This window comes from Melospiza georgiana, chromosome 7 (assembly GCF_028018845.1).
Source record: "Melospiza georgiana isolate bMelGeo1 chromosome 7, bMelGeo1.pri, whole genome shotgun sequence".
Taxonomy (NCBI): Eukaryota; Metazoa; Chordata; class Aves; order Passeriformes; family Passerellidae; genus Melospiza; species Melospiza georgiana.
The window spans coordinates 38,980,575-38,993,828 of record NC_080436.1 but is presented as its reverse complement, the minus strand read 5'-3'; the positions used below and the strand labels follow the sequence as shown (position 1 = coordinate 38,993,828).

Sequence of the window (13,254 nt, the reverse complement as noted above, 5' to 3'; positions counted from 1 at the left end):
AGAAGCGGGTAAATAAACAAAATCCCCCCCTCACCCCCATCCAGGATTACTTACAGTTCCCTCTGCCAGGGCCGAGATCACATTGCCCAGAGCAGACAAAGACTTATTGATATTTTAGCTTCATCCAGAACTGCCCCCTCTGCTCCAGTTTTGCTGACCTGCAAAGAGAGCAGCAAAGAGTCGGGTTCTGCTGCAGCACAAAGCTCCAGCCCTGCAAAGCTGCGCCTCAAGATGCTCCTGGAGGAGCAAACCCGGCTCAGCTCAGCATGGGCCAGGAGAATTTTACATCAACTTTTTGCATCCCATTTTTATATCAACTTTTATAACTTTTTTTGGTAGTGCAAGCCTGGAATAATTCCACTTTTCTCCCACTCCAAGAGCAAGCTGTAATTTTATTTTAATTTTATTCAGGGAGAAGTTTATTCAGGGAGAAGTCTGTGCTCACCTGAGGATGTTTGGGAACCACTCCCAAGCCCAAGCTGTCCACACAGACAGGGAGCACCACCCCAGTGGCCCCAAAATGAGCATCTTGCCTTTTATGGACCAAAAAAATATCAAAAATCATAGATTTTCTTCATGGCCACTGCCTCCTTTTGCAGGCCAAAAACAAGATGTGGTGGAAAACAATCCAATTTTCACAGCCAGACAAATGTATTGTGTTCTACACTGCTAAATTTTATTTTACACAGTCCTAACTTGCTGGCATTTTCAATTTCTGCTACTACACAAATAAAACAAACAAATAAAACAAAATTTGGACATTCTAATGTATCCAAATACAGGATAGATCCATATTTTTTTCTCTACATTAAAATTATCTCTACTTTCACCTAAAAATGCCCCATGACATGAAGGAAAAGCAGTTGTATCTTTTAAGAAGACAACCTACCCAAGAAATTCATATTTCAGGTTTTCTGTACCACAACTAACCACAAAAGTTGATTTTCCAGAGGAGAGGAGTGCCTGCCCAGGCCCTCATTTTGTAAACATCATAAGGAGATTTAATTTAACAAATCTATGCAATCATAGACATTAACATAATTAATTACTCTGACAGATCACTTCTGCATTTTACCCATGGGTTATCAATTAACGTGTCCCAATGAGCAACCCAAAATCCCAATAAAGCTGATTTTAAACACTTCAAAAGAAATCACAGCGAAAATTTGGAAACATTTTTGCATTTCAGCATTGTTCAAAACCATTACTCTTTTGGAAAATAGATAAAAGTCATTTTCTGGGTTTATTTTTCTACATTGGAAAGCAGAAATAGTCACCACAATCAAGATTCAGGGAGCTTTGAGTAGACTTGAAAACTGCATTAACTGCTGGCATTTCATTCATTTAATATGTGAATAATTACAAAAAAAAACCTGGAAACGGGACATGACAGTATAAGCAAGTTAAAATATGTCTAATTTGATAAATTATATTTTAAATTTTATACATATATTTAAATATAAATATTTAATATAAATAGATAGATATATTTAACTTATATTAAAATTATTTCTATATTAAAATATAGAAATTTTATATTATAATAATATAATTATTATTACAATACAATTATAATTATTATAATTACAATAATATTTTATATTATTATAAATTATATTAAAGATACTTTTTTTTTTCAGCTACACAGATGTAAATGTGAAGGCATATAAAAATATACTGGTTCAACTCACTCCATTATAAATTCAGATTATATATATAATTATATATATAATTATATATATATAATTATATATATAATTCCATAATCCCATTTATAATGGGAGAGTTGTCTTTCATGCCAATAACTCTGATCTGCTCCTTTTCTCCATCCCATATTCAAAAACACAAATTAAAATAGCCTTTTTAATGATAACCTAAGGTGCGAGCTCTGTGAGAAACCCTCCCATCCTCAGTGTGGGGCCCCAGTGGAGGAAAAAGGAGAATTTACCTTCTCACTGCCAGCCAAGTCCACCAGGTACAGTTTCCCACTGAGCTTCTTCTCCGTTTCCACGTTCTCCTGTTTGATGTTGATGAGGAAGATGCTGTGGCTCCCTCGAGCTGTGCTCGTTCATGTCTGAAATCACAGGGCACAGCTGCTGCTAAAAATGCCTTTCAGACCCGGCAGGGGATTCCATCCCACCTGAATCCCCAAATCCAGGGGAGATGGGGCAGGTCCTGGTGTAACTCACAGGATTCAGAGAATCATCACGTTGGGAGAGACCTACAAGATCATGGAGTCCAACCCAGCCCCAACAGCTCAGCTCACCCCTGGCACCCAGAGCCACATCCAGGCTTTGTTAAACACACCCAGGGATGGCGACTCCACCACCTCCCTGGGCAGAACTTTAGAACTTTATCCATTCCAGAACTTTATCACCTTTTCCTGCTCTCCAAGCTGTCTTTCCCTTGGCACAGCTCCAGGCTGTGTGCTCTGGTTCGTGTGTTTTGCCATCCCTGGAACCCAACCCAAGGCCCTGCTCTGCTGGGATAAAACAGGCAGGGCTTGAAAAGTGCCCTGCACACTCTGGCTGCTGCCTGAGCAGGGAATTACAGCCCAGAGGAAAATGGAACTCCAGCATTTTTGCCCTTTCTAATTCCAAACTACCCCCACTCCCCAGCACCAGTCCCTGCTGGGAGGGTTTATGGAGCAATTCCAGTCAATGCCAGGCCTGGAATTCCCAGTGCAGAGCTGAAAGTCACGGAGCCCCTGTACAAAGGCACACTCAATTAACTCAATTAACTCAATTAACTGAGAGTGCCATAATTTCTGTGCTATAATTTATATATATTTCACCAATTAAATCATCATAAAGTCACTCCCAGGCCTTGGTGGGCAGGAGGTGTTAGAACCTGGGGTGCCATTTTCAGATTTTCTGTGTTTTTAAGAACAGACCCTCAAAAAATCAATATTTTTGACCTAAAGCCATAGAGAAAGCTTCCAAAATTGATGAATAACACTAAAATGATAGGTGTGGAGTTTGAATAGAAGTGTGTAATACCACACAGTAGAAAACTTAATAGTTTAGGGTTTCAGAACATAGTCATATATGTAAAACTAATTAGACAAAAAATCCACAATGCCAGACACAAGTAATTAGCTATTAAGATAAAAATAAAAATAATTTAAGTGTCATTTCTCTAATTTGATAATTTTTCCTTAGAAAACCTTGTACAGATGGATACAAAATAATTTTTATAATTTACTGGCAAGTAATTAAACAGATTTTAAAAATTTATTTATATAGTTTGACAATATACTATATTTGTCTTATTTATTTATATCTTATTATACAGTATTTTACTTATAGTAAAATGTTACACAGTATTTTACTTATTAGCAAAATACTGTAGAATTCACAGCTTGAATTTATTTTATTTATACAGTTTATTTATATAGTTTAATAATATACAATATTTTTATTTATTTATTTTATATGCTTTATTATTATACAGTATTTTACTTAGTAAAATACTGCAAAACTCACGGCTTGGGAAATTGCAATATAAAAATATATATGGTATATATTTTAATATAACTATATAACTATAAAAATATCTATTATTTACAATATATGAATATATTTTATATTTAAATATATAAAAATATAAAAATATATTTTGTATATAAAATATAAAAACTATATTATATATAAATTAAAATATATTTTAAATTAAGATTTAATTTTATTTGCTGTAGAACTCAGCAGCTCTCAGCTGTAGAACTCACAGCTTGGGAAACTGCAACATATATAACTGCAATAGTATATCTATAATTATATCTATATTATATCTATAGTATATCTATATAATATATCTATAGTATATCTATATATATAGTATATCTATAGTATATCTATATAATATATCTATAGTATATCTATAGTATACTATAGATATATTATATATATATAATATATATATAGTATATCTATATATATAGTATATATATATCTATATATCTATAGTCATATCTATATCTATAGTATATCTATAGTATACTATAGATATATTATATCTATATAATATATCTATAGTATATCTATAATATATAGTATATATATAGTATATCTATACAATATATCTCTAGTATATCTATATATAGTATATATATAGATATCTATATATCTACAGTATATCTATTAATATAAATAAATAAATATAGAATATCTATCATTTAAATATGTGAATATATTTTATATATCTAAAATGTAAACATATAAATTACATAAATAAAATAAATTTGAAACAGAAATTTAATTTTATTTGAAAATAAAATCCATTAAAGATAAACATATGAGTCTAACCACAAAACACCATCTCAAACACCTCCAATCCCAACCTTGACAGAAGCAACAAGCCCAAGAACCAACATTCAGGGGTGAGCTCAGAGCCTCCAAGGGGGATCCCTGAGCCCCCTGAACCCCCTGGAGCCCCAGGCAGGGATTGCAGGGCCTGGGACACTCACCTTGTCACAGCCACGTGCCTGTTGGCCTCCCCTCGTCGATGACATCCAGAACCTCCTCAGGGCTGGACACAAACCTCTCTGTACAGCCCTGGGGACAGGAGGGGCAGTCAGCAGCGTTCGTTTAGCACTAATGAGCACTAGGTAATTAGGAGAAGCATCAGCAGCCCCAGGATCCCACAGACCCAACGCCGCCTCGGGGTGGCTTCCAGGGAAATTGGGAGCCAATTTCCTCCCACAGGGTTAAGGTCTCAGTGAAATCCAGACACACAGCATGAAATTTTTCCACAGAAAACATGTTGTTCCGTGTTATTCCATGAAAATTTTCAATAACAACACATATTCCTAATTTGGGTTAGATTTCATACCCAAGTTAATTTAATTTAATCAACCCCAAGTTAATCTTTCTCCCTCAAACTACAATGCAACAAAGTCCTTCTCTCTCCATGCAATATTACTGAATCAATTATTTGATCAATTCCTTTTTGCTCCTCAAGCTGAGAATAAACAGAAAAATATTTTATATATATTATTTAGGCTCACATATGTTCACATCAAGCATATTGCATTCGAGTGAGGGCGCAGAAAGTCATCAAACAAATTCCTAACCCAACCAATCTGTTCTGAAATATTGAGAGATTACAGCGCCCATGCAGCAAAATATTAAAGAACAAAATTCCTCAAGTTGTTCTCTTTCATATCTGACATGAAAGGGGAATCCGAATACTTAAAATTTAACAGCATCCTAACAAAATGGCAATGTTCAAAGTCAGGAGAATGAAACAAACATGATTCAAGGCCATTAATATTTCAGGAAACTTGTTTAAAGCCAGGAACCAACACAACTTGAACATTCAAGGCTTCAAACAGGAGTTATTTCAGCAAATAACACTGGGTGCAAGTGGAAATGTGCAAATAAATGCATTTGTGGGAAAGAATGAAAAGCTGGGGGTTAAATTATTCTTTTACCTTAACATAGGGGACTCTGTTTTTATCTTCATGTACAGCAAGGTTTGTCTTGGACACTGGAGAGAGACGTGGAGATCATCAGGAATATTCCAGAGGCAACAAACAAATAAATGAATAAATAAAGTGCCAGCTCCAGGCTTGACAGACACATTTTGGGGATGGGAATTTGTATTTGAGATCTGCATTCAAAAAAAAACCCACAGAAATTCCCCACTCCTTACGAATCTCCAATATTTCCGACACACAGGAATCGTTTCCTGCTCTGTCAATTTTGTACCTGCTCATTTAAATTTAACTTTGGGGCACAAAAGCTTTTATTTATTTTTTAAAATTTATTTTTTATTGATCAATTTTGTTTATTTTGTGAATTAAATAAACCCAGGACTGAGCTGGGCTTTGGCAAAGCAGAGGAGACAGGAGAGAAACCTGGAATTCAGAGCATTCACAGACATTTCTACCTTCACAGAAATTTCTACCTTCACACGTTTCTCACTTTACACATATTTCTATGTTTACAGCCATTTCTACCTATACAGCCATTTCTATACTTACACGTATTTCTACCTTTACACATATTTCTGTTTACAGCCATTTCTACCTACACAGCCATTTCTACCTTTACAGAAATTTTTTATATTTACACATATTTCCACATTTACAGCCCTTTCTGTCCTCACACTGATGAACAAAACTCACTTTTATCACCACACAACCTGCAGAGACACGAGCTGTGAGAGAAGCAGATGCTCCTCCCCACCACCCTCCCTGCCAGAAGAAGCAGGGGATCATTCCCAACCACTCCCTGCACTGTGGAATTTAATTTTTCTATCATTTTTCCCTTGAAGAGCAGCCCTGGGCAAGCCCTGCCTGCAGGCTGTGGGATCTCAGAGCTCTGAGATTCACAGCAGAGCTCGTGCTCTGCAGAGGCAGGTGCACAGCATCAGGTGCCTCAAACTGCCAAATTCTCCAGTTTAAATTTAATCCCCCCCCACCCCAAATAAAGTCACTGCTCCCCCTTTGCTGCACGGATGAAGCCAAGGCACTCAAATAAAACTCAGAACTTACCATCAAGCAGGTCCCTGATTTTGTCCAAATATATCTCAAAGTAGGAAACCTAATTAAATAATCACAAACACCACAGATTTAAACGTTGCTGATTTAATGCCTTGCTGCCTCTGTGTTTCCATCCCCGTCAAGGCACCAAACTAAAAATAAAACCCCACCTCCCACACAGCTGGAGTTCCATCTTTGATGGGAACACATTTGTACCTTGAATGATTTACAAGCCATTGATCTTCCTCCATTTATCAATGGAAAAGTACACAAAAAAAAAAAATCTGCAGGCAAACCTTCTCTTCTTTTTTCTTTTTTTTTTGTAACATAGGCAAAATTGACAAAAAAATTATCAAACCAACCCAGCTCCTGCCATATCTGTGCAGCTGCAGGTTTGAGGATTGCACAAATTGTACATTGATTTTCACCCCCCAGAAAACAGAGAGCACCTTCACCATTCAATTTCCATAAATCTCAGCACTATACATTAAATTAAACTTTTAAATGAAGCACATGTGGTGCTTCTGCCTTGAATCAAATCCAAAGGAGAAGATGAAAATGAGCTTTGCTGTAACAGAGAGACAATTGTCCTCAAAAAAAAAAGGAAAAAAAAAAGAGAGGAGAATGATTGAATGAATGAGTTTTTTATAAAATGGGATTTGATTCACAGAAGGAAACAGAAATGTGTGAGGGGAGTAGGGCCTAACCCTTCCCTAATTAAGGTTTGTCCAGATTATTTGGCTGGATCACCACATGGCTGCATTCTAGGTATCAATAAACCCCCTGGCATTTCATAAAATGCCATTTTCTATCATCTGAAAAATAATATCTGGGCTTCTTACACAGATGAGTTGAACTTTCCTCGTGAAACTGTGATTTAATACGAATATATTTTGAATTTTTGCCTTTACTTCCCCATTTGAAGCCCTCCTCAGGACCAGCTGATTCCCAGTTAGGCCAGACTTAATATTTCACATTGAGAACCCCCATTCCTACAGAGAGAGACCAAATTCTGAATGGATCCCCATTAGAGGGGGGGAGGGAAAAAATGCCATTAATTTTCAGGGCCTCAGTTATTCAATGATTATTAGTTCAATCATCAGGAGAGTGGGACAGTTTGGTTAAACCCAGGCTGACAGAACATTTCTCTCCCTGACAGCTCAGGCAGCTTTTTTTGGGAGAGATTCATCAGCTCTGCTGGGAAATCTTTGGGAAAATTGTGGGATTTCCAATGGGACAGGACAGGAATTCCCTCCAGCTCGGGGTCTCTGTGGAATTGCAGCAGGCAGGAAAGATTTCCAGAGGAGAGGAGGGATCAGATGGAAATTCAGAGAGGTCTCTCCATATTTTACAATCCAAGGTCTCTGCAAGTATTTCTTGGTTTATTTGGAATATTTTCAATTACAATTTGGAATATTTTTTCATTCCCAATACCCAACCAAGCCCTTCCAGATGCTGATTCAGAGGTCCAAGACGACTAAAATAATAATAATAATAATAATTTATAGACAGACATTTCTGTCCTCACACTGATTAACTTTTACAAATAATTGTGTCCTCATATTGATTAACTGTTACAAATAATTGTGTCCTCACACTGATTAACTTTTACAAATAATTGTGTCCTCAGACTGATGAACTTTCACAAATAATTCTGTCATTACACTGATGAACTTTTACAAATAATTGTGTTCTCACACTGACTAACTTTTACAAATAATTGTGTCCTCACACTGATGAACTTTCACAAATAATTCTGTCCTCACACTGATCAACTTTTACAAATAATTGTGCCTTCACATTGATTAACTTTTGCCAATAATTGTGTCCTCACACTGATTAGCTTTACAAATGTTCATCCAGGGACACTTCAAGGGATTTAGTGCAAACGGCACTAAAAAGTAAATGAACTTTTAGTTAATTCAAAGTTAGTAAATCTAACTTTTAGGTCCAAAAAGCTCCACTCTCAGTGAGCAGCAGGAGAAGGGACGGTGGCTTCACACCCAGCTGGGCTCAGCTACTGCAGCTTTCAGGTCTGGCTTGGTTTTGACACAGAAAACTCCTTTTCCCTGCAATCCATGGCAATTATTTCACTGAAAATCCCATTTTACTGGTGTCTGCTGGGACAGAAGCTCAGCCTGACCCCAGAGCTCCCCAGGACCCCACATGGGCAGGGGGAATTCAATTCTTCTCCCAAGAATTTGGGAGCTCACGTGGCTGGGATCAAGGAAAGGACACAAAAAAAAAAACCCTGCACCACCATCAGAAGGAATTCAAAAATTCCATGGCCTGCCCATCTCCCCACCTTCCATCCCACACCCTGGAGACAGCATGTCAGGATTTTCCCAAATGTCCCTGCTGTTTATGGTCAGAACCAGCAGGGCTCAAGCTCTGGAGAAGCTGCACTAAATCAGTTTTTGGTTCCAGCAAACCTGAAACATCAGATTTGCTGGAACCAAAAAAAAGCAACATCAGTAATAAATCTTGAAATTCGTGTTGTAAAAGAGATGGAGGAGGGAAAAAAAAAACAAAACACAATAGAAGGTCCCAAGGCAGATTTCCCACGGGCTTGTCCCAGCCAGGCCATAAATCAGGAATTTATGATTCCATCTAAATTGCACCCAAAAATTCCACCAGAACGTACCTTGATGTGGAACTCCAGGTTCTCATCCATGGAGTAGATGTGGTCGAAGATGTCGTGGGCGATCCTGGGGATGATTCCCATCAGCTGAGGGTCGTGGAGCTTCCCCTGGGGACACAACCCCAAAAGTGACACGGGAATCCCACTGCTGCCTCGTTTTATTGATGGATGGTATATAGGGGGTTATATGGGAGGGCCTTATTGATTTTATAGATAGATTAATCTGTATTTTAGACTGTATTTAAGGAAATCCAGGTGTAAATCCTGAAGTGTGAGGGGCACTCAGCCACAGCTAGCACTGTTTAAAATCAGTAGAAATTTCTGTTGATTGTTATATTTAAAATATTTAAATAATATTTTAATGTTATAATATTTAAAATCATTTTACTGGGTTACATATATATATATAAATAAAAAAAATATGTAGATATACATGCATATATATGTGTATATATGTGTACATATGTGAATGTGTATATATATGTATGTGTGTATATATATATATATATGTAGGCATATATAAAAATCTATATTTTGGCCTTAATTTAAGGAAATCCAGGTGTAAATCCTGAAGTGTGAGGGGCACTCAGCCACAGCTAGCACTGTTTAAAATCAGTAGAAATTTCTGTTGATTTTTTATATTTAAAATATTTAAATAATATTTTAATGTTATAATATTTAAAATAATTTTACTGGGTTACATATATATATATAAATAAAAAAACATATGTAGATATATATGCATACATATGTGTACATATGAGTACATATGTGTATGTGTATATATATATATATATGTAGGTAGGTAGGTATATATATAAAAATCTATATTTTGGCCTTAATTTAAGGAAATCCAGGTGTAAAACCTAAAGTGTAAGGGACACACAGCCACAGCTGCCATTATTAAAATCAGCAGAAATTTCTGTGGGTTTTTATTAAAAATAATAATTTTATTATATTTTTTAATTTATTTTATTTTCTATTTTTATATATATGTATGTGTATATATAAAAACCAATATTTTAGACTATTTTTAAGGAAATTCAGGTGTAAAAGCTGAAGTATAAGGGACACTCAGGCACACCTGCCACTGTTTACATCAGTAGAAATTTCAGTGGATTTTAATTATTATTATTATTGCATATTTTTTATATTATGTATTATTATTGTTATTTTTATTTTAGATATATGTATGTATGTATATATTAAAAAATCAATATTTTAGACTGTATTTAAGGAAATCCAGGTGTAAATCCTGAAGTGTGAGGGACACACAGCCACAGCTGCCACTGTTTAAAGTCAGTAGAAATTTCTTTGGAGAATTATTATTAGTATTATTAGTATTATTAGTATTAGTATTATTAGTATTATCACTATTATTAGTATTATTACTATTGTTGTCGTTATTACTATTGGTATTATTACTATTGCTATTATTTATTACAATATTTTATTATATATAATTATATAAGTTAGATAATATTTCATATATTATATAATGTATAATATATATTAATTTTACATATTACTATATAAAATTATGGTTATTTTTATTACATGTATATTTAGCCTGTATATGTAAGTATATATTTTAAAAACTCTATATTTTAGACTATATTTAAGGAAATCCAGGGGTAAAATCTGAAGTGTGAGGGACACTCAGCCACAGGTGCCACTGTTTAAAATCAGCAGAAACTTCTGCGGAATTTTTATTTAAAATAATAATTCAGTATTAGCAGCAGTAGTAGTATATTTTATTATTATATTTTGTTATGAAATATAATTATATATTGTGGTTTACTTAGATAAATTTGTGATTTATTTAGATAAATTTGTGGTTTAGATAAATTTGTGATTTATTTAGACAAATTTGGGATTTATTTAGCTCCTTCCCACCCAACGGATTTAATTTAGATTTCATGTTCCCCAGTACCTCCATGGTGTGTGTTTTTCCTGACGAGGTCTGTCCATAGGCAAAGATGGTGCCATTGTAGCCCTCCAGAACATCTGCAAGAAGAAGGAAAACAATTAAAACTCTTCAATGACACCCTCAAGCTGAATAATCTGCATTTTTCCAAGTGTTTACAGTGCTGAAGCTGAAATGGGAAGCAGTTTGTGCAATAAAAATGGGGAAAATATGAAATATTGAGCTAATTTTAGGCTAAAAAATCACAATAAAATTTAAATCCGAGAATTACAGGATTATTGGAATATGTCTCCCTTACTGGGAGGACAGTATCTCAGGACATCAAATATCAGCCAATATATCTGTGGAATACGGGGAACAAAAAGCTGGATTTAAATACAGCATTTAAAACCAAAGCTGGACTGCATTTAAACCCTGGAGAAAATTCAACAAATTCAAATAAGATATTCTTTATTAAAAACTCCACATTCTGTTTTCCACTTCTGTACCCCAGTTCACGGCCTCATTAATTTCCAAACCCTCTGCAAAGCAAGGAGAAAGGAATTTGAAAATCAGCTTCTCTCACGGCAGAATGAATAATTTGATATTGGGTTCAGAGAGAAAAATATCGACTTTGCAGAGGTTAATGCCCAATTTCTGCAATCTCAGAGGGCTGTAAATTGTATTTTGTGGTGTTTCCCATGCTCTGGATCTAAATTAATAGAGGTTTCCAAGCAAAAAAAAAAAAAAATTATATTATATTATATTATATTATATTATATTATATTATATTATATTATATTATATTATATTATATTATATTATATTATATTATATTTTGCATAGTACATATTACATAGTATATATTACATAATATATATCATATATTACATACTACATAATACATATTATATATTAATTATATATATTATATATTATATATTATATATTATATATTATATATTATATATTATATATTATATATTATATTACACTACATTATTATTATTTTATATATCATACTACATCATATCATATTTAGCATATATATTATATAGTGTATATATATTATATAGTATATATTACATATTATAAATTAAATAAAATATACAATAATATTATATAATTATGTAATATACAATATATAATATATATAATTATATAATATATATTACATTCTATATACTATATGATATATCATATACATAAAATACATTACATATATATTTAGCAAAAATATTAAATTATATTATACTATATATATTATACATTATATTAAATTAAAGTATATTTTATATCATATATATTATATATAAAATTAAATGGTATTAGATATTTTATTTTTATTAATTAAATTATATTGTTTACATAAATACACAAATAATCTCCTTATTTGCACCTCCATGGAGGTGCTCCAGACAGGAAGGAAGGTGAAATAAAATACATCAGAAAAGTATAAAATGAATCTTGAACTCGAAGAGAATGCCAAAGTTAGAGGCCACAATTACTGCCCTTCTGGAATTAAGAATTAATTTTTAATTAATTTAGCATCCTCATCTGATCACAGAAACAGAGACACTGCTTATCCTTGCTTTAAGGAAATAAAGTTTAAAATTTTTGATAATAAATAATGTTTGAATAGATTAAAAAATTCCCGTTGTAGTATTCCATATGGGATTGTTACTAATATTTCATCTTTGTGCCAAAATTGGTTAAATTAAAAAAAATTAGCTTGAATTAAAAACAAAAATGGAAAAAAGTGGGGAAAAAGGGGAAGAAGAAAGGTGAGAAAAGAGAGATGGAGGGAAAGGTGGGAATAAAGGGGTGTAAAGGGGAAAAAAGGAAAAATAAGGGGAAAAATAAATAAGGGGAAAGGGGGAAAAAGCAGGGAATAAGGGGGAAATATAAGGGAAAAAATAGGGGAAAATAATAGGGAAACGAAAAATAGGGGAAAAATAAAAATAAGGGGAAAATAATAATGGGGAATAATAATAATGGGGGGGAAATAATAATAGGGGGGAAATAGGGGGAAAATAGGGAGGAAAGGGTGAAAAATGGGGGGAAAATACAGGAAAAAGAATTGAGGGGGAAGGGTGAAAAAGGAGGAAAAGGGGGACAAAATGGGGGGAAAAGTGGAAAAAAGGTAACCTGGTTACCATGGCCAGGTGAATGCAAGGCACCAGCTGAGCTCATAGCCAGGGGGAAATAACCTGATTAATGAAC

At 34.0% G+C, this 13,254-nt stretch overlaps 1 protein-coding gene across 1 annotated transcript in view; it reads right to left on the bottom strand.

The window, feature by feature from the left end:
* The window catches only part of KIF5C (kinesin family member 5C), a 70,772-nt gene that overhangs the window by 34,431 nt on the left and 23,087 nt on the right, over positions 1 to 13,254 (bottom strand). Inside the window, 10 exon segments of the mRNA XM_058027665.1 lie at positions 55 to 116; positions 119 to 158; positions 1,949 to 2,050; positions 2,052 to 2,074; positions 4,467 to 4,493; positions 4,496 to 4,553; positions 5,432 to 5,487; positions 6,497 to 6,545; positions 9,129 to 9,233; positions 11,059 to 11,132. Coding sequence (XP_057883648.1) covers positions 55 to 116; positions 119 to 158; positions 1,949 to 2,050; positions 2,052 to 2,074; positions 4,467 to 4,493; positions 4,496 to 4,553; positions 5,432 to 5,487; positions 6,497 to 6,545; positions 9,129 to 9,233; positions 11,059 to 11,132 — 596 coding nt within the window.